This window comes from Morone saxatilis, unplaced genomic scaffold (genome assembly GCF_004916995.1).
Source record: "Morone saxatilis isolate NCDOM2014 unplaced genomic scaffold, NCSU_SB_2.0 Contig18, whole genome shotgun sequence".
Classification (NCBI taxonomy): domain Eukaryota; kingdom Metazoa; phylum Chordata; class Actinopteri; family Moronidae; genus Morone; species Morone saxatilis.
The window spans coordinates 15,024,608-15,045,335 of NW_023339740.1; the positions used below are offsets into that span (position 1 = coordinate 15,024,608).

Sequence of the window (20,728 nt, forward strand, 5' to 3'; positions counted from 1 at the left end):
CCCCGGGCGGCGGCGGCGGCGGCCACGGAGCCGGAGACGGAGGCTCCGGTGTCCGGGCAGCAGAAGAGGGTGGCGGAGCTGAAACGGTTCAGTCAGCAGCTACAACACGTCCATCCTAACGTGCTGGCCAAACAGCTCCACAGAAGCGTGCTGTACCAGGATAAAGATGTGGTTGTCATAAACAAACCTTACGGTGTTCCAGTCCGAGGTGAACCCGCAGGAGCTCACACTGAGTTAACGTGCACTTTAACAGAGTTTGGGGAGAACTTGTGTTTGGTAACTCTTTAGAGCTGAAATTAGTAGTTGATTGACAGGAAATTGCAGATTAATTGTTTGTCATTTTTAAATAAAATGCCACAAATTCACTGGTTTCAGCTCTATATATGTCAGAATTGGTATTAATACTGTAACTGCCCATTGCAAGCTCTGAGACCAGAGATAATATCTTCAAATGTCTCATTATGTCCAACTAATTAATAAGATTGTGTCTGCTCTGCTCAGTTTTTATTCTGTCACTGTAACTGAAGTTGTCACCTCTGACTGAGGAACTGTGATGGACATGTTTCTCTATTTTCTGACATTTTATAGACACAAAATATTATTCTACAGATTAGTAGATAAGGAAGAAAATCTTAACTTGCATACTGAAGATACTGATGGTAACATTATGGAATAAGCTGCAACTACAGTACAACAGAGATTATTGGACCGTCATGCTGATGGAGACCTGAATGCATGTATATTCATGTTGCTGTTGTCGTCCCTCAGATGACTGTGGGGCCACATCCATCTCCTCGGTGCTTCCTGTTCTCTCCAAAATGCTGGATGGTATGAAGGTCAACTCGGGGTCTCAGCTGCTCCCCTGTCTGGGGCTGGAGAAGGAAACGACGGGAGCTCTCTTGCTGGCCAGGAGGGAAGAAGTGGTGGAGCACATACTCAACCTTCAGAGGAATAACCAAGTGCAGAGAAAGTACTGGTGAGCGCTCGTACGGGGACAGAAGAACTGGGGTTGTCTCATGATCACATGCTACAATTAACATATTCACTTTCCCTCCTCAGGGTCATCACAGTTGGTGTGCCTGTGCCATCTGTAGGAGTGGTTGACATTCCCATCATAGAGAAAGAGGTCCCAGGCCCTCGGCCACACTACAAGGTGTCTCTCCTTCTGTGGTTTTGATGCTGTAATAATTAGCTGTTAATCAACTGATTCCAAGTTTGTTAAATGAATTGCTGTAGTTATCGGTAACAACAGCGAACATGCACTGGTTTTAGCTTCATAAATGACTTTCTTTTCCATGTTTGATGTTATACAGTAAAGTCTGTCACATTACATTTAACCTATATTGGGTATTTAAAGTTGAAAAGTACAGTCGATGATTAAATGTAGTCGTCTCGTCTTCATATAGTTTCTTCAATCTCATAACTTTTTTTTTTTTTAAATTTCAGATGGCTTTAAGTCCTCTTTTCAGAATGAACGATGCAGGCGACGGTTTGACCAAAGTCCGGACCAATCGGCAGGCCCATCCTGCAGTAACCAAATACAGAGTCTTGGACAGCAGCGGTGGTTGCAGCCTTGTGGAGCTCCAGCCTCTGACTGGTAGGAAGACTTTTTTTAACAGAAACTACTCCCAAATCAGTTTGTTAGATTTCTTTTAAGGGAGATTGGACACACGTTCTTCTTTCTTGTGTCCACAGGAGTGAAGCACCAGATGAGGGTCCACATGGCACTTGGTCTCACGTGCCCCATTCTTGGTGATCACAAATATTCCAACTGGAGCAAACTGGCACCTCAGGTAAAATCTATGTTTACAGCTTTATATGAATCCAGAAGTATAATATAGTGGTAAACTGGCTAATATATAACTAACAATATAATAATGACATAATTGGTAGATGAATAATGTGAGCTCCATACCAGTACCATTCAACAAATCCCCCTTAAACAAGTGTATCATTTGCTGCTTTTTGATCTCCAACTAGTAAAAGGGAGAATTATTTTTAAAAAAGTAGTTTTGCATGATGGTAAAGAATAATAAAAAGTTTTCTACAGCTCGATTGCTTTAACATTAAGGTGTAGAGCTACAGATATTCATTCTCCCCAGTGTAAATTGTTAAATATCTCTCTGCTGGCCTGTGAAGTTAAACACAATGTTTCCATCACCTCAAGTTGTATATAACTCAGTCATTCTACAGTTCAGGTAATGCAGTTGAAGCCTAAATTCATCAGCTCAGATATTAGCTGTTATTTTATGCTGTTGTTCCAAATGTGGCCTTTATAAATGTATTAACTGTCACACTGTGGGTTGGGGGTTATTTGTTATTGTCTGAGCCAACCAGCATCTTGTACTTTCATCTCCCTCCCGCATGTACTTTTTTTTATTGTACTTTAAGTAATACCAGCAACCCTTATGGTCTTACTCACCCTCAGTGTCTGCTTTAATTCATTAACATAAGTCTGGACTTTACACTTAATAGGACCAATATTTCTGCAGTTTAACTCAGTTTAGTTTAAGTAACAAAGTATCTGTTTGTTCATTATTTTTTGTGTACAGAAATTACCAGAACGTATGCTGGGAAAGCTTGGACTGGAACAGAGCAAGGTCCGTCACCTTCCTCTTCATTTGTTCGCTCGAGAGCTGACGCTGCTAGGAACCAGTGAAGTTGACCTCAGGGTGTCCAGCCCACTGCCTAAATACTTTGTGCAAACACTGAATCGACTGCAATTAACTCTTCCTGATAAAAAGGATAATAAATAATCACCTCTGTGCTTTTCTGTTCAATTCTTTGTAATCCAGCTTTTGTCTGAAGGATTTCAGACTGCTGGGGGGGGGTTGTATCATATGTACCATTTAAGTTAAGTGGGAAATTAAATGATATCGAGCTGGGTTGTTGTGGGTTTGTTTGTGAGGTTGTGTAAATGTATCAACCACAAATGAGACTGTGTGTAAAATGACTGTACAGTGCTTTACAACTCATTTTAGTAATAAACAAATAAAGCAGAACTGTATCACAACTATTCTTCTCAACGTCGTTCATCCAAATGTGCATGTTGTTTCATGGGACGCACAACCAGCCTATGGATGATGTTGGTATAACAAGTTTTTTTTTTTTTTTTTTTTTAAAAAGGGCCCGTAACTAATCCTTATTTCAAATGTCCACATTTCCACAGACAACACTGCGCTCAATGCTTCTCATTTTTGAATCGCTTCACATGACTTTTGATACAAGGATTAATACTGTGGCAGCTAAACAATGTTTCCATCTGAATATCCTGTTTAATAACCTACTATACATACAGGAATAAGTTGGCAAAAAATCCTAGATGGGTGTTTTAATCACTAGCTTTGACCTGAGAAAAATGTTTCCAATCTCCTGAATGACTACAATATAGCACTTGACCTTGTGAATATTTGAGGTTCACCTCACTCAGTGATCCACAAGCATAAATTATGATGTCATTTTTGAAAAACAGGCACAAGTTCTTCAGCTTTGAACATATTGATACATGATCCAAAATGCAGTCAGTATACAAAAACAAAAAAATAGTGGGAAGTGGTCCCTGTAATTGTCCAGTAAGATGCCGCGTATCATAGTGGGACTTTGAAGAGAAATAAGATGTGGTTAAAGGTCTGTGAGGTTAAGTAGTGAAGGGTTAAATATCCTCATATCATATTGATAAGACTGACTTTTACAGGAACATTTACCACCTCTGGTGAGCTCAGAGCCCAGGAGGTCAATCACAGAGCCTCCTTCACTTGCCAGTAAAGCCTTACAGAGGCAATGGCTTACAAAAAGGTAGTCAAGAGAAAGAACAGCCCACCGCATCAAATAAAAACAGAAAATGTAAGAAGAGAGAGAAAAAATGTCCCAACACACTCCTTGGAGAGAATTGATTGTTTTCAGAAGTTGTTTTGAGATGGTCATTGAGGTTTATACAGTCAGGATGGATACTGCATAGTCAACAGCCAGTGAACTAGTTCCCACGAGTGCAGGCAGTCCTCTCAGTTTAGCTCATGTTGTCTTGACTGGCGCCAATGATCTCCTGGATCTCTCGGACCACGATGATGCGGGCCAGCATGTGCTCCACTTGCTGACTCGTGAGGGGTTGAGACGAGTACCACATCGGGCTGTTGGGTGCAACGACGGGCTCTGGAGTCATGTAGTACGCGTCGTTACGTCCCTTAACGCTTTGGGGGCTGGAAAAAGGGAGTGGGAGTTAGGCGTTTGTGGTTTTGTACTGAAGAATTATTTGTAGGGTTTATGTGATGCGTCACTCACCATTTGAAGAGATAAAAGTCATAAAGTTTGATCGGGCAGCGAAGAGGATTCTCGGGATCCTCGGCCTGCTCTTCGTACATTTCATCGTTTCCTGAAACAGACGTCACACACAGCAGGTCAGCAGCAGCAATTTCTGCTTTCAAAGGCGAGACTTCAACATGAGGCTAACGGTACTGAGCACCTTTCTGTCCTGCGCTGTGTGGACCTTGTCCTTTGAGAAGGCGGATACTGGTTGCTTTGTCCTTGGCATTGGCGGGATTCTTCCTCGTGTGTCTTAGGACCTTCGAGAAAGCTACTTTCATGTGCTGCTCAGCTGTCGTCAGGTGGAAATGCCTGTGACAGATATATTTTTACCACATGCAGTAACGACATCTACAATACGTGTCTTGTGTCAGTGAAGAGAACAGATTCAGGTACTCACTTAGTGTTGAAATACATTAGAGTTGTGAGCAGTGTGGCTGGTGAATGGGCACCAAGCTGTTTGCACTCCCACAGCATCTCCTCCGTCACATGACTTGGGATGATATAACCTAAAAGAGATAAAAACACTCAGTAAGTTTATTCTTTCTATAAAACAAATAAATCAAACCCTAAATGTTGATCTTCTCTTACCTAAAGGGTGGATACTGGGTTTCCAGCCATCCAGGATTTTGTGTAAAGACCCACAAAAACGTGTGTAATACGGATCCGAGAAAATATCATCCACACGTCCGTTCTCGCAGAGATACTACAAAAAGAAATGTACATGTTAAAACTTAGTGACTTAGAGAGCTGTTTGGCATGATACGCTGCCTGGGCATGAGGAGTCTAACCTTTTGTATACACAAGAAAACATAATATAGAACATCGGATGCAAATTGTTCTTCTTCTGATCCTCGGGCCTCCTGCGTCATCAGGGAGAGACCCAAGTTTAGCTCGGCTACGGCACTGGACACCAAGTCTTCTTGAAAACGCAGGGGCTGACGACCTGGACGCGGCCACAGAGAGGTGAGCAGAGGTTAAGTTTTATGAGTGCTACAAAGTTTACTTGCTTATTTCTCGGTTTAAAAACAGGATAAACATGATTAAGGAGGTACAACAGCTAACATCAGGAATCAAAACAAAGCTGAACTTGCAAAGCTTCCAGTGGTTCAAGTTAAGTACATGTAATGATAGATATCAGTGCTGTTGGACAAATGTCAAACATGAATGTGTGTTCAAGTAATTATTAGCTGACTTACGTCCTATGGGTGCGAGCTTTGTCCTTTCCTGCTTGTTTAGCTCAGCATTTTTTCGATGTGCCCAAAGGCGCCACACCTCCAGGCCTTCCTCTGGCTTTAGACAGACAGGAACCAGAATCTCTGTAGGCGGCTCAGCGTGAGCCTCTGTCTCTATGTGACCCTGCACAAGCCCACAATAAAAACGTCAAAGTTAACGCTTTCTTGGAAAGATGGCAGCAAGGATTAAACGCACCTTAATAATAACATGATAATAATTCAGCTAATTAATAGTATAACTGCATAGTAATGATTATTTATTTGTTATCTAAAACGGCAAACACCACCAGGCCTAACACCAAGAATCAAACACTATCAGCAGCTCTCTTGATAGACTTCAGGTAGTTATTAGTGTTTCCTGACTATAAAGAAAACAGGTATGTCACATTTTTCCATTCTCATCACAGCATGAAGATTCATTTTAAGATTGTTTATCCACTTTATGCATAGGACAGATTTACTTTCAGTCATACTGTCGGGAAAACGTCTCTCCAAACCTGCAGATGGAGCTGCTGTTCTTGTCCCTCTTCTCCTTGGCCCTGCTGTTGATTTGGGTCCCATATGTGTACCGACTGTGTAGTGTTGTAAGTCCCTCCTACTGTCTGCACTGCTACAGGGATGTGAATGTTCCCGTTCATGAACTGTGCTGGGAACATCTGTACTATTTCTTCCTGCGTCCCAGCGGAGGCAGACTGCACATCTGTAGACCTTGACGAGGAACTGGGGGACATTTTATCCTTACCATTGGTGGTGGTAACTTGCACTGTGCTGTATGTCTCCTGTGGTATGGCAATGTGAGTGACACCCTGCTGTTGTGGAGTGGAGTACACTGGGATGGTCCAGGTCTCACCTGTGGGGCCTGTGATTGTTCCTGTAGTGCTGTACAGCTGAGCGCTGTCCACAGTGAGCAAATCTGGCCGTAGGGACACGTAGCTTTGCTGCTGCCCTTGAGGGATGGCTACAACTGTGGCCACCTGCTGGCCCTGTGGAATGGCATATGACACAGCTAGAGGGACATCCACCTTTCGCTTCTTGGCAGGTTGGAGAACAGTTGAGGCAGGAGAAGACCTCCTCTCTGCCTCCCTGAGAGAGTCCTGTTGCTGTGAAGGAGACATGGCCTCTATGGTCTGGATCTGGATCTGTTGGCCACCTGGTAGCTGAAACTGTTGGCCACCTTGTAGCTGAATTTGTTGCCCTCCTGGTAGCTGAATCTGCTGGCCACCCTGTAGGTGAATTTGCTGGCCACCTTGTAGCTGAATGTGTTGGCCACCCTGTAGTTGAATTTGCTGGCCACCCTGTAGTTGAATTTGCTGGCCACCCTGTAGCTGAATCTGTTGGCCACCTTGAAGCTGAATCTGTTGGCCAGCCTGAAGTTGAATCTGTTGCCCCCCTGGCAACTGAATATGCTGTGTTCCCTGTAACTGGATTTGTTGCCCTCCAGCTACAGCTGCAACCAACTGTGCCTGAATCTGTGAAACACAGTCGACAGAGTCACAAACCAGCAACGACGCATCATGTGGATGCTCTTGATATGTGTGACTGTTTAAATAAATCTAATACCTGCTGCTGCTGCTCCTCTGTGAGCTCTCCATGCTGGACAAGCTGGGCTGCTGACATTCCCTGCAGGTCCTGCTGAGAGGGGGAGGCCACCTGAAGAATCTGGCCAACCGTTTGGCCCTGCTGTTCCTGAATCTGAACCTGGCACAGAGGGAGAGTATGAAAAGTCAATACTGAGCAGGACAAACAGTCTAAATGTCACAGTAGATCGGGACATTGTGCCAAGAGAAGAAGTTTCCTCTCCAGAGCAAAAGTTAGATTTGTTAAAGAACTGTGCCATGTGTTGTGAAAAGGGAAAATCCACAATAGAGAACTTTTCCATAATGGCATCAAGTCATATTTATACATTTAAGGACACACAGTGACAGACACAAGTGCAGCGGTGGTGAGGAGGTGAATGACTGATCCTGCTTTAATGTGTAAACACAGCCATGCCTCCTAAAAACCAAAAGGAAGCAAGGATGCTAATAACCGCTAGGAAATGGATTCATAAGGAAACATATAGGATCACCTATATTATAGCTTTGTTATTAAAATTGTAGATTTGGAGTCACCTAGAAGCATTAGTAATAAAATATCTTACTTGCACTATGAACAGTGGAATAGCAGCTATACTCAGTTTTTGAATTGGAATTGTAAATCCTTCCTCACCACACCCTTTTCTCAAGTAGATGCATTATCAGAGCTAACAGAGCAAAGGTAGAGCACAGATCCACTCAAACACCACACTTCTCATTTGTTTTCCCTCTTGACACTGAGTAATGACAGCCATCGTGGACGAGGCCACCCCCGGCAGTTTAACAGCTTGTTGTATGGGCGTTCTCCTCTGTGACAGGTAGAGGCAGACAGGAAGTGGCGGGAGAGAGAAAGGGGGTATGACACGTACAGGGTCACCGTCTGGAATCGAACCAGCAAAAGTTGCAACCGCGCTCGCTTTAACTGTTCGGCTACAAAAGCGATCTCCTGTCTTGTGCAGTTTAAAAAGAGCATGTCACAGTATGAGACACTGACATCGGTGAATAAGCTAACCTGCACTTGAAGCTGCTGTTCAGACTCTTGATGCACAGACAGATGAGGTGAAATGTCTGCTGAGGTCACCTGTACCTGCCATAAAACACATGCACATATGAAGTGCAGCAGATTGCACCACACTGAGAAATATCAATATCATTCAACAACCATAACAACAACAACAACAACAACAACAACAAAAAGGGGGTGGGGGGCTGCTCTTACCGGACAAGCCAGCTCCAGGAGAGACCCCGCCACCTCAGTGCTGTCTGTGTAGATACAGTTGGTACCCTGCTGCTGGTAGACCATGGCTGTGGTGGTGGCCGCACCTCCCTGCTGGCTGAACTCCTGCAGCACCTCCGGGCCCTTGGCGAGGGACTCCAGGAACTCCTTCATCCTGTGCTGAGGCACAGTGCGGGCCTTCTGCCGCACATATTCATCAAAGGAGACCACCCCACTCTCCTGCTCGTTCATCCTCAGTCTTTCTGCAGAGATGGAAATACATGTTTCAAACACCTGATCAAACCCAGCACAGCTCGCGTTCACAAAGAGGGGTGTACTGGAAGCACAGACATTTATAATGAATGATATTCTAATAAAAGTGAGGGGCAGTGGTTTACACGCATCTGCGGTTATATATATATATAATTATCTGCCATTTAAAGCCCTGCTCATTAAATAGGTGGAATAACTCAGTAACACCGGCCAAAGTGCATTTTGGCTCGTAACACAATAACTGTGCTACGCCTCAACCTACTTTTTTTCCTAATAACTTATAAATGACAGAGACACAGTTAGGTCTAATGTGTTTGACTATAAACACAATTGTGGGTTAAATGTCCATAAAGGCGCCGACAGACACAACAACAGACTTTATATACTAATAATAGTGTCTACGTGGTTAGCATGTTAGCTCCACACTGCTAGTTGGTTGGCTAGCAACCGCCAACCGCTCTCAACACCGTCAAACACAATATATATACATACACACTGTAAAATAGGTGTTTTTAATTACACATTGTATACACACAACACACATTAAAGCCACAGTCCATTCATTGCAACAACATGACGCTAGCTCAGCGCTGTGCTAACGTTAGCTACTCAGCTAGCTAGCTCGGTGGCTCTGAATCCTGTCATGCTACCTTAAATAAAACCAAATCCTCTTCTTTCCGCCAAGGCACGGTGTTTAAAACTAAAAAAAGCCGATAAACGTCTAACAGCTACCGCCAGCACACCATCAACTTGGCCACATAACGTTTGCGTGCATGTAGCGGCGAGTGTAATCCCGCAAACAATGCGGGTTTAAGTTGCGATAAAAATTAAACAGCAGCAAAACGAGCGAGGCGAGGTCTGACGTCTGCTTATTTCAGGGTGAGATCCGGACAGGCGTCGGGGTAAAACAAGTTCCCCCCCAGCTCCGGGAAAGCTCTGAATTATTGATCCAGTTGAGTCGCGGTTACTACGGCGTGTAACACACAGATACGTGCCAAAAAAATAGACCCTGCACTGTGTTTATCCAGTGGTTTGTGAAGTGACGGAAGTCTAGGCCCCGAGAACAACGCGACTGCTCTCCTCTCTGCTCTGCTCTGTCGGCCTGTTAACGAGAGTTCCCGTCCCCGGACCAGCCTGTGCTAATGTGGGGCTCTCTAACACTGCCACATTATTACAACATAACACACATGCACACATGGACGTGTAGGTTAATGTACAGTGTGTTATATGTAATTTAGGCTCAAGCAATATCGTCAAAATCCCTCGGATGATTATTGTATTATTATGTTATCTGTAGAGTATTGATTATTATTTTATTATTATGGTTTTTTTCTTTATTATCTGGCACTGGAAAGAAGACAGGGCAAATGACAGGTGGAAATATGCACTCATGTGTATGCAGTCAGATAGATTAATATATGAATGTAAATGTATGTATTATAGGGTATTCACTGGGATAAGAAACCAAAGTTGGCACCTCACTTGAATATTTTATTTTTATTTTCTGAATTTGATTTTAAGTTTTTTGGCCTTACAGTGATCTCTATAGGTCTCAGTACCTATGAGACGTGGTTAAAAGCTCTGGAAAAAGCTACTAAATTGACCTTATTTTGTGAGACTGCCTCCTCTTTTAAATATGCATCACTATAGTTTTGACTCTGCTCCACGGGGCTCAGCTCCAGCCTCAATCATTTAAAACTGACAGACACATTTATAAACTGAAAATGCTCTCTCAGGATGTCCTGGTGATGCCTGGGACACATTTGAATGCATGTACCTTTAACAAAATCTAACTTCCCCAGTCTGCCTTAAAGAGCCAGGCATGTGCTACTGAGTGCCTCCCCCTGTTCCCTCCAAACAAACTGCCTCTCACCCTTCTTAAGGTGGACCAACACAGATGTACTGTGTGCATAGGCTATGTCCTCTACACAGTGGATAGGGAAGAGTTAATTCCCACACTCACTGCAGACTGGGATTCTGCATGGGCTCTCTGGTGGAAGTGGTGATGATAGTTATATACAGTATGTTACATTCATATTTTGTCTTGAATAAAATAATTTACACACGGCTGATAGAGACATAAAGAACGTCTCAGATAATACAGTGTAAATAACATCTACTGTCCACGTGTCATGTTTGGTATAAGCCCTCACAGTTGCTTTCAAGCTAATAAGCTGGTCAGTTGGCATGAAACAATACTAGAGCTCTCGTGTCTAGTTGGCTTCACATTATCACTTCATGTGACTTTGTGCTACTGTAAGAATCTTAATGTAATCCTTTAGAGAAGGGATTTACCTTAACACAACTGTTGTAGAAAGAGGCAGGCGAAGCTTGTGGGAGTTTATTCATTTAGTTCATTATTTTCCTTTTTTTAAATACAAATGTGAAGACAAAAACTCTGGAAGGTGTTTATTCCAGCATTGTTTTTTCAGAATTAGCCCCGCCCAGTATTTTGCTTTTGAAATTGCTTTTGCAGGTGAAATTCAGGATGGGACGCTGCCAAGTAACCAGCCGGTGCAGTAATAAGAGTAAGACGTCAGCTTGAAGCCTAGATGTCTGTGAGCATGTCAGTAAATCCAGTGTGCTCAACCCTCACCCTGATGCTCTTTATGTGCCCACACTAAAATCTGATGTTATACGCGTTTGTACTGCAGCTAGAGAGACGGAGTGACACACTAAAAGGAGGCAGAGCAAAAGGAATCACAGGTACTTCTGATGTTATCTGGTTTGATTTAGCGTTTTGAAATCTTTGTTTTAGTTAGAAGATATTGTTTTGGTAAAGCTGTGAAATAAGTGTTAGAAAAACTTCCATGTATGTTTTAGAGACTTAATAGAGAAATAATCACGCATGTAAAGCTTTTTTTAAAGCTTTTGTATTTGTGTGCTGTTATTTTATTGAATAACAGTAAGTCAGGACACATGGTATTAAACTAAAATAAACTAAAATAAATACAAACATAAACATCCAAACTCACCTGAGGTTGCATTTGGTAAATCAGGACACTTGTTAGAAATGTTTAAGTCATGCTGAACATAATCTTATTTTGGATAATACTTGTGTACTATCTGCTATTTGAATCCTTTTAGTTATTTATGATTTGTTCACATCATGTGTGATTTGCATATCACTGAAGTGGCAGCTTGACATTTGTGACCCAAAGGTCACCGACAGATCAGACCGGCTCATGCTGTGCCATGTTTCTGCCAAGCTGTGTTGTATTTTTGCTGAGACAAACCGTCCACAGGTGTTATAGAGTGTGCAAACTCTCTGGATTACTCTTGGGTAATTATTGTCCTTTATAGGATTTAAAAACAAGATTAATTATCTGGGAATCTGAGTGACTCTTTTACAATTCTATAAAATAGTGTACTGTAAAAATACTGCATGAATTTTAATAGTTACATTGATGCCAAACAATAATCTCTATAGCCAATGTCCGTCTGATGTGCTGTATTTCAACTGTTCCTCTCTTTTTTCTTTCTTGTTCTACAGGTTTTGGGATTTTAACTTAATGTGAGTGTTAAAAATGGGGCGTTCATCTTTGCTCTTCATTACACTGACCGTGTATCTCTCATCATTTGGAAGCCTGATTCAAACTTCACATTTACCGGACAACTCAGTCCGAATGACTCGAAGCACAGCTAGAAACAACAATGCCCCGGACAGCGTGGCCACTGAAGTAATCTTCCATCCAGAGAGCAGCAGTGACACTGTGGAGAGCAGTGGACAAAGTGTTGACAGTACAGCATCGCAGAAAGTCATCAATCAGACTGTTATTCCAAAGAGGCCTGAGCGAGCTGGCACTGAAAACCGTCCTGGGTCTGGAATCACATTAACTACAACACCAGCACTTACTCTACAGCACTCAGGAGGTCACGGCCAAGAGGCTGACAGAGCTAATTCTTCAATTACAGGATATACTCACTCCAGTGTGCACAGTATCTCAGAAGAAGTTCTCAGCCACATAACAACTGAGGAACAGTTAAAAGAGACTCACATATCGATAGTAAATGAAGATTTTCTGGATGGTAAGTGAACATAAGATCAGAAACGTGTCATAGATTCCTAATACATTTTCTGTATGATATCAGAATCAGATCAGAATCAGGTTCATTGCCAAGTAAGTTTTCACATACGAGTAATTTGCCTGTGTACATCGGTGCATAAGAATCACAATAAAATATATAAATAAAGATAAAAAGAAAAAAATAGAGACAATATAAAAAGAAGCAACTATATACAAATATAAAGAGTGAGAGAATATGTACAAAATGGCCGGATACTTAAATAAATGAGTAAAGAGTAGAGAGCAGTGTGACATATAATGATATTTGATGATATAGTCAGTGTCAGTATGAAGATGTTACAATGTCAGTTCTTAATTCCTGAGTCAGCAAAGTCGGACATAATATGAAAATACTCTCCATTAGCCACGAAGTCACCACTGAGTGAAAATAAATCTTCTCTTTCTCCCTCTCTGTCTCTCTCTCTCTCAGGTCTGTCTTCAGACGTGGACAGCCCTAAATTCCCCGTCCAAAACAATGTGTTCACTTCCATGACGAACCAGAACCAGTCGGAACCTGGAGGCCCCTGTGTGCTCGGTCTTAGACCTTGTGTTGTTCTGCCAAACTTTAATGGCACCAGCCTGCTCTGGGAAGACATGAGGCGCACACTGGCATTTGCCTGGGAACTACATGTCTTTGGATCTGCCGGCCTTTTCATACTGATGGCAGTCCTGGCCGTTGTGGGGATGGGTGGTGCATTCACTCTTCCTCATCCCGTCTGTGACGCCCTGATTCTGGCAAATAGTCTCCTGATCCTGAGTGGTACTCTGCGTGGCTTCCTCCTTCTACTTGATCCTTATGGTACCCGTCAAATCCTGTCTCGTGCTGCTCTGGCAGCCTTCCATAATGTCCCTCTGCAGCTCCTTCTGTGGACACAGGTTGCCCTCACTCTGGTTACACTCAAGGGGTTGAATTTATTATTTTTCCCAATAACACTGCAGCAGCCATGGGTGGTTGGAGGACTGGCTATATCACATTGCACTCCATTACTTGTAGCAGACCTTTTCTCTCAAACCTTGTCCCCCACGCTCCCTCTGTTGCTACAGACGCTCTCCCTTTGCTGGGGCCTCCCATTCTGCTTGGGAATGGTCTCTAAGTCTTTTTCTCATACACATCCCTTTCTCAGGTCTTCTGTGCCTCAGTGGGTTCCTTCACCGAGGGTTGAGACGCGTGCAAAGAGAGTAACAGCAGTGTGTGCCTTCCTTGGGGTTCTCTGCTTCAGCTTTCAGATGTATAGTCTCCTTTGGCTTTATGGGCTACTGGGGAACTGGAGGCGCTTCGGCTGGGGCTGGTGGCTCAGTCAGTTTTGGGCCAGGATTCTTGAGCTAGCATGGGGATTTTCTTTGCTTGTCCTGGGATCCTGGATCTTTTGGATGCCATCAAGGGGTCATTCAAGGGGTGATAATGGGCAGGGCAGAAGTGAGGTGTCTAAAGGGTTGGAGGAGACAAGCTTGTGGGGTAACATCTTGGCCAGCATACAGAAAGGGCCACTAAGAAAATCTGAGAAAACCTGGGAAGACCTGATGCCAAGTACCTGGGCAAAGTATAACCTGTCTAAAGCCGGTTTCAGCAACAACATAATGTGTCCATATGATGATCAACCGTGTACCATTATACGAGAATACAAGCCTGATCCTGCTGGCATTAGCAGCTCAGAGTCTCAGGCTGCACTTCTGTGGCAAAAAGTTGGTGAACGCGAATGTGTTCTTTCACTTATAGAATTTGACATGAGGCCACCATCTCCTATTAACCTCAGGCGCAGCATTGACAATGCCCTCCATCACGGACAGCTTGTAGCAGGAGGTCTGTTTACGCCTCCACCTCCCTCATGGACTCACTCTGTGGCCACAGACGCCACTGACGGAGAATGTGGTACAACTACATTCCCTCCAGCTTACGTCGGCTACGGGTGGACGCTGGATACAGAGTCTATTTCTGCATCTCTAGATAATTTCCAAGCTAAAGAGCAGTCAGCTGACGCTGATTATAACGGTAGTGTTGGGTCTCCAGCTACTGCACATCAGGAAGAAGAATTTAATTCAGCGTTCTCAGCAGTGATGCACCATGACTGGTGTGAGGACGATATCACAGATCTCTAAGCTGTCCACTGAATTCCTGCTCCACCATGAAATGCCACATTCATGTCATGCTAACAGTAATGCTCTCGCAAGACATGGCCTCATCTAAGTAAAAACTGCTTTTCTTGAAAGTAATTAAATGAGAAATATTAAGCACAAAAGCCCCTTGAGTAGTCTTATCACACAGAAATCCTTAATTTTATAAGACATGTACGTTTTGGAGAAGATATGGATGGGGCCTTTGTAGAAAAATGTCCGACCAATTTGTTAATCTACTCATTGTGATTTGACTTGTAAAAGGGAATATAATGAGTTTTCCACGATTATAGGGTTTTATAAAGTTTGTTCATTTATGCCAGTGTTATTTATGAATGCATGATAGACCACTTCTCAGTCAGCAGTGTAAAATTCCTTTCATTTGAGTCGACACCTCTTTTTACCAGATTAGTGTTGTAACTTCACTGGTTAAAAGTCGTGAGCATTTGTCTGATTTACCTTGGTAATATGTGAAGCTGCACTATTTAACTCTGTAAGAAATGAATATGATTTGATGTTTTCATTGTGTTGTTTGTAAATAAAGGGACTTCATATGACTCATCTATAACCTTGATGAATGCAATGTGCAGAAATGTTGCTGGAATCATTTTAATCTCATTTCATATCAAGTTTGCAAAGCAAAAGTACATTTATATTGTTTCAACAATGTTGGATTTGTCCTGTATAGTAGTATTACTTATATATCAATTCGATTTAAATGTGGTTTAAAAAAATCTTAGCTGCCTAACTTTTTAGTTAAATTCATTATACTTGGCATTAATGCACTTTTAATGAGGTCCAACCAGTTTACTAGTTGAAGCCGGTTCATAACAAGCCTTGGTGTTAAAACTCTTTTTATAAGGAGTCAGTGAAACCACTATTTGCTTGTATTTTTCTGATTCGATATGCACTTTAAAAAATGTAATATGACCTTATTCTGTGCTTCCGTTTCTTTGATGACGTTAGAGGAAGCGTCATTACCTGTCTCTCCCACAAACAGGTGCTTGCATCAAACTGGCCTGTGATTGGTTAATCAATTAAGTAACACTGAGCCCATATATGTATAACAAGTCGCCGCAGTGACTGTCTTTGCGATTAGCAACAGTTTTACAAAAAGACATACCTAACGTAATAATCGGAGCTGTAATGCGTTGGAAAACCCTTATGTTGTATTTGGTAGTGATGGCGACCCTAACGTCCTCACAGCTTAGCAATGGACAAACTGTTGAGCAAAGACCTTCATCACCGGGCAGTGTTCACTTCAGCGGTGTCAAACAGGAACCTGCGGCCCCAACACGACACGGTTCACTTACCTTCAAGCTTGACGAACTTGAACGAGGTGACCATAAAACAGGTTAGTTACAGATACTTATAAAATAAAATAAAGTGCTCCAGTGAGCAATGCATTCCGCTGATTGTTTAGTGCCACAGAGTTTACATCCATGGCTTGCAGTGTACTTTCATTTTAAATACATTGACATACCCCATGGGGAGGTGAATCACATTATAATTTATTTAATTCTTATAAACTGCACAATAAATGGTGGTAGATTCCTATCCAAAGAATACTTTAATTAACTCCCCTTATTTCAAGCTCAGCATGATTTAATTTAAACCATTACCAAATCAATATTTAATAATGTATTTAGGCTGAATTGATTCATATTCTAACAATTCAATTAATTAGGGCTATATGTTTTTAAGAATGTGTTTTAATGAATGCATGCTCCTGTTGATTGTTGGAATATTTCTGGGATGTATGTTTTTGTATGTATATTCTACATTAAGTATTGTATGTCCCTGAGTCTTGTTTGTATAAGAACACAGTGGAAATGAATCCCTTTTACTACAGGATCAAGGCAGCAACATGAAAACTTACAGATTTTATTTTGAATGTGTATCCTATCATATAAGTGTTTTTAAGAGTTGGGAGATAATACTCAAATGTGCGTTTTGCTTTATTATTGCTCAGTCAGATTAATAACTGAAAATGGTCCTGACCACCCGATATTTGTCCCCCAAAAGCTGGAGAACTGCCAGGATCTGATACTTTTCTGCTTTTTACCTGTTTGCAATAAAAGCTACTGTTACTCAGTTAAAGGTGTTGAGCTAATTGACTGTAGAGGTTGAGCTCCTGCATTTCTTTTTAAGTTTACTGTTTTGCGTGTGTGTGTGTGTGTGTGTGTGTGTGTGTACTGGCAGAAATGGAATATAATATTCATAGGTTTGTTTTCATTAGTTTATTATCCCCTAAAATAAGAATCGTTGTGTTTTTGTTGGCTTAGAATGAGCTGTTTTTATCTACAGAGGAAGGGGAAGTTTAATCACCATGTTTCTGCAGTAGTCCGGACACAGACAAACCAAACACTGGCTCTAGATAGGGCCTTTTTTTAATGTTTTGGGCGAGTTTTGCAGCCACCATAGATTCTACTACATGCTTGGAACAGGAGGGTGAGGCAAATGTTAAAATCTGCTACTGCACCGTTAATCCTACACAATGGTCCTTTCAACCTGGAGTTTTTTTCATTCAAAAAACCTGCATCTGATTTCTCAAACATTTCAGTCTCATAAATTTAAAAACAGTGGCAGGTGCCCTTGTATTTAAAGACTGTGCAGTTTTTGATGACCAGTGGAGCTGTAGAGGAATGAGGAATGCACATGTGGACACCCATGGACACCACCAGCATTGAGATGGTCTTCAGTGGGCAGAAATATGTGTTCTATCACTAACCCGTTCATAGCTTGTGCATATTTCTCGTGTTTCAGGCAGGGCAGAAACAATATGGGAACATGCTCTTCAAAATATTATTCTCCTCTACATGATGCAGTGTATCAGTTAATGAATGTATGAATGCAGTAGAGTGTTACAGTTTATCAAGGTAGGGTCTGTATGGTGTCTTCTCAATTAACAAATGAAACTTGTGCTTTTTCCAGTGTTGCACAATTTGATGAATGCAAAACTGAAGCGCATGGATCCATCAGTGCAATGTAGCGACAACCTGATGACTCTGAAGGTCAAACGGGCCAGAGCTCCTCACTTTCTCGTGGACAGTGGTAGGTTCTCTGTAAGTGTGCGTGCAAGTGTGGTATTTTGTCCAATACGTTGTTTTAAACTATTTTCTAATGTCAAACAGGTGAGGGACCTCTCACGCCTTTGTCCCAAATGCCCCCTAAATGTGGCTTCTCTGTGAAGAGGTCCCGCAGAGATGTGCACTTTGCTGCACCTTACCAGGGCTGCCATGTTACCCAGCAGGTGAGGTTAATTTGTCACGTTATCTCATGAATGTTCTTACATCAGTTGCAAAACTGCATGACTGAAATCAAACTGCAGTAATGGATATTTCCCAAAAACTGAATTTTCATCAAGCATTATTCTGACTTTATCTTTGGCTATCCCCCATAACTCTGACTAAAGTTCAATGTTTGATAAATATGCTCCCTCAAGTATCTAGGTTTATTGGATATGAGTGTGCCTTTCTCTCATTCCTCATCATTTTACACTGCAGGGTGGTGATTATATTCTCCCACTGCGTTTATGGGGGGCACCAATGACCATGTCCTGCCCTGCTGTGTTACCAACACCCACTGTTTCCTGCTTCCCATCTGGGATGGTGGTGAAGATTGGTGGTATTACAGCAAATCAACTCAAAGTTAAGGGTAGGTAACTTAACATTTTGGCATTTTATTGGGTTTAGAAAATAGCTTTAGTTTATTTTATAAAACCTCTTGCAGTGTCTGGCAGGTGGACACCCCTCTTAAGGATCTGCAGCAGTTGTGGAATTGCTGTTGAAGGGCTCTCTGGAGGACTGACACTCACTGCACCCTACAACAGAGGCTTGTGCATAGAGATTGAGGTATGGTGGGCCCTCTTGTGGTCAAAAGTGGGAGCTGAAGTGTACACATGCTTTTGATTTACTTGGTGTGCTTCCTTTCAGGATGAGAAGTATTTACTTTCTCTTCTGTTGGCGGATGCTGAGCTCTTAGTCACATGCCCTTTATTACTGGACGTTAAGCCTACCACAACAACGACGACTACAGCTACACCAACCACTGATAGTGGCCAGGCCCTGCAGTATCCTCAGTACCCCCAGTTCCCAATGTTTCCTCAATACCCAGTGTATCCTGGGGCCACTCCCCCAGCGCACACTCCTGCTCCTACCCCAGGTACAGCGGCACCTTTGCCACAACGTCCACAGCTGCCCTCAGGAGCTGCTACAGACTCAGCATCTGCAGCTCAGCAGCCTGAATTTATCTTCATGCCACAGTATCCACAGTTCCCTCAGTACCCCCTGTTTCCCAGGCCGGTACCACCAACACAATCTACTGCAAATAAAAACACTGCTGCTCCTCCGGCCCAATTACCTCAGATGCCGCAGTCTCCGCAGTATCCACAGTATCCATTTCCTTTTTTCCCACAATTCCCCATGGTACCTGGAATTTTCCATTCAGCAACTCTTGCCACTACCACAGAGGCTTTGCTAACCACACCGGCCCCCACCACTAAGGATGATGGAAAGCCTCATATTCCCCAGCAGCCAAAGTTTCTAATGCCCCCTGAATATCCTTTGCTGCCATTCCCAAAACTCCCACTGCTCCCAGAAGGTCAAACTTTTCAGGTTCCCAAGCCTGTAAACCAGCAGCCCAAACCATATTCTGGGTATCCTCAGATGTACCAGATACCTGTGTTGTATCCTCCTCCTAAATATCCTTTTCAAAGACAAAATACTCAAACTGCTGCTCCTGCTACCACCTCCACAACCACTGCAGCTACCAGTCTAAAGCCTGCGGCTCAAAAGCCATTTTACTACCCACACCCTTATATGCCAGCATATTATGTTCCTCAGCAGGCTCCCATGCCGGTATTTCCTGATCCTCCAACTACACCTCTCGCAAACCCAGCTCCATCTGATCAGCTTGAACAACAGCCTATGTACCGTGCCATGCCTCCATTCTATCCTTTCCCTTCTCATCAAAGGCCAAAATCGGCTGCAAGAAACTGGTAAAGGTTCTGCCGTCAGTCCCCAGGATCCTCGTAGACTCTCCCTCGTGTGTTTTTGGTTAACCTTGCAGATTAGGCCATTAAAACTGGAGGAACCTTTCCTGCTGAGTAGCAATTACAGGGCAAGCAACTAGGTTTCTTGCATTTAGCAAGAGGGATTCAAAATGTAAATATACTTACTAACAATACTACTAATACTAACAATAAAGGGCAAGGCTAGACGCACAATTACTGTCTGAATTTGTTTTCTTGATGATTGAGGTTATTTGTAACTTCTCGGGCAGGCGGTTTCCATAATTATCTACAAATTATTTTCTTGATTAATCGACTAATTGTTAATTGCTTGGTCTATGCAAAATTTCCCCAGGCCCCAAAATTTTGCTTCAAATTGCTAGTTTTGTCCGAACAGTCCAAAACCTAAAGATATCAGGTTTACTATCAAGGAAGGCTAAGAAAACACTCACATTATAGAGACTCGATGCGGCAACCTTTTTTTTTTTTTTTTTTTTTTTTGTTCTTTACAAGAAAGGAATTGAAAATTAATTATCAAATAGTTGCTGATTAATCTTCAATCAATCGATTAATTGACTATTGTTTCAGCTCCATCTGCTTCAAAGCCTTATCCACATTGCCTGGAAACATATTCTGACAGGGCAAATAGTTTATATACTATTTTTAATTTTGTTTTTTATATGTTGTGACTAAAAATACTTGAATCAGTCAAACACCAAATGTATTTTATTTTATTTATTTATTTTTTTCTTCAAAATTCTAGAATGGAACTCCCCTACATTCCAAGAGAGAATTCACGACTTGTCTCCTTTCCTTTTTTTATTTTTTTTAAAGAGCTACAGCCCTTAAGTGTCTCTCTCTCTCACACAATTCATACGTTGTACTCATAAACCCATAAACCGGTCATATAAACCCACTTAACCCGCACGGGTTTCTGACGG

The 20,728-nt window shown here is 42.4% G+C and overlaps 3 protein-coding genes across 5 annotated transcripts in view; 2 read left to right on the plus strand and 1 right to left on the minus strand.

The window, feature by feature from the left end:
- Positions 1-3,007, plus strand: part of LOC118327901 (mitochondrial RNA pseudouridine synthase rpusd4-like) — a 3,709-nt gene extending 702 nt beyond the window's left edge. The window contains exons 2-7 of the mRNA XM_035661423.1: positions 1-208; positions 769-976; positions 1,060-1,153; positions 1,447-1,597; positions 1,696-1,793; positions 2,553-3,007. Of these exons, the coding sequence (XP_035517316.1) occupies positions 1-208; positions 769-976; positions 1,060-1,153; positions 1,447-1,597; positions 1,696-1,793; positions 2,553-2,756 (963 nt within the window). The 3' untranslated portion in view covers positions 2,757-3,007. The remainder of the gene's footprint in view (positions 209-768; positions 977-1,059; positions 1,154-1,446; positions 1,598-1,695; positions 1,794-2,552) is intronic.
- Positions 3,008-3,093: 86 nt separating this feature from the next.
- On the minus strand, positions 3,094-9,712 carry LOC118327885 (glutamine-rich protein 1-like). 3 transcript variants are annotated; one of them, XM_035661395.1, is made up of 12 exons: positions 9,248-9,712; positions 8,328-8,587; positions 8,121-8,189; positions 7,095-7,232; positions 6,032-7,003; positions 5,499-5,658; positions 5,091-5,245; positions 4,891-5,005; positions 4,700-4,808; positions 4,460-4,611; positions 4,279-4,369; positions 3,094-4,196 (listed from the first exon to the last, which is right to left on the minus strand). In XM_035661395.1, exons 2-12 carry the CDS (start codon positions 8,574-8,576, stop codon positions 4,007-4,009), a joined length of 2,400 nt encoding a protein of 799 aa, XP_035517288.1. In that variant the 5' UTR covers positions 8,577-8,587; positions 9,248-9,712; the 3' UTR covers positions 3,094-4,006. The 3 variants fall into 3 exon arrangements, with proteins under 3 accessions (XP_035517288.1, XP_035517287.1, XP_035517289.1); XM_035661394.1 differs by having other exon boundaries at positions 8,121-8,195; XM_035661396.1 differs by lacking the exon at positions 8,121-8,189.
- Positions 9,713-15,829: 6,117 nt separating this feature from the next.
- LOC118327894 (proline-rich protein 36-like) lies at positions 15,830-20,000 on the plus strand. Its single transcript, XM_035661412.1, has 6 exons — positions 15,830-16,130; positions 17,711-17,830; positions 17,911-18,029; positions 18,283-18,433; positions 18,509-18,630; positions 18,712-20,000. The coding sequence occupies exons 1-6, from the start codon at positions 15,923-15,925 to the stop codon at positions 19,777-19,779; spliced, it is 1,788 nt and encodes a 595-aa protein (XP_035517305.1). The 5' UTR covers positions 15,830-15,922; the 3' UTR covers positions 19,780-20,000.
- Positions 20,001-20,728: the final 728 nt, after the last annotated feature.

Excerpts from the sequence above, each read along its gene's own strand:
- LOC118327885 (XM_035661394.1), bottom strand. The coding sequence starts at position 8,576 with ATGAACGAGCAGGAGAGTGGGGTGGTCTCCTTTGATGAATATGTGCGG. Across the intron at positions 5,659-6,031 it reads AACAGCAGCTCCATCTGCAG|GGTCACATAGAGACAGAGGC; the intron begins GTTTGGAGAGAC and ends GGGCTTGTGCAG. Across the intron at positions 4,370-4,459 it reads ACACAGCGCAGGACAGAAAG|GAAACGATGAAATGTACGAA; the intron begins GTGCTCAGTACC and ends CGTCTGTTTCAG.
- LOC118327894 (XM_035661412.1), top strand. The coding sequence starts at position 15,923 with ATGCGTTGGAAAACCCTTATGTTGTATTTGGTAGTGATGGCGACCCTA. Across the intron at positions 17,831-17,910 it reads TCACTTTCTCGTGGACAGTG|GTGAGGGACCTCTCACGCCT; the intron begins GTAGGTTCTCTG and ends AATGTCAAACAG. Across the intron at positions 18,030-18,282 it reads GCTGCCATGTTACCCAGCAG|GGTGGTGATTATATTCTCCC; the intron begins GTGAGGTTAATT and ends TTTACACTGCAG.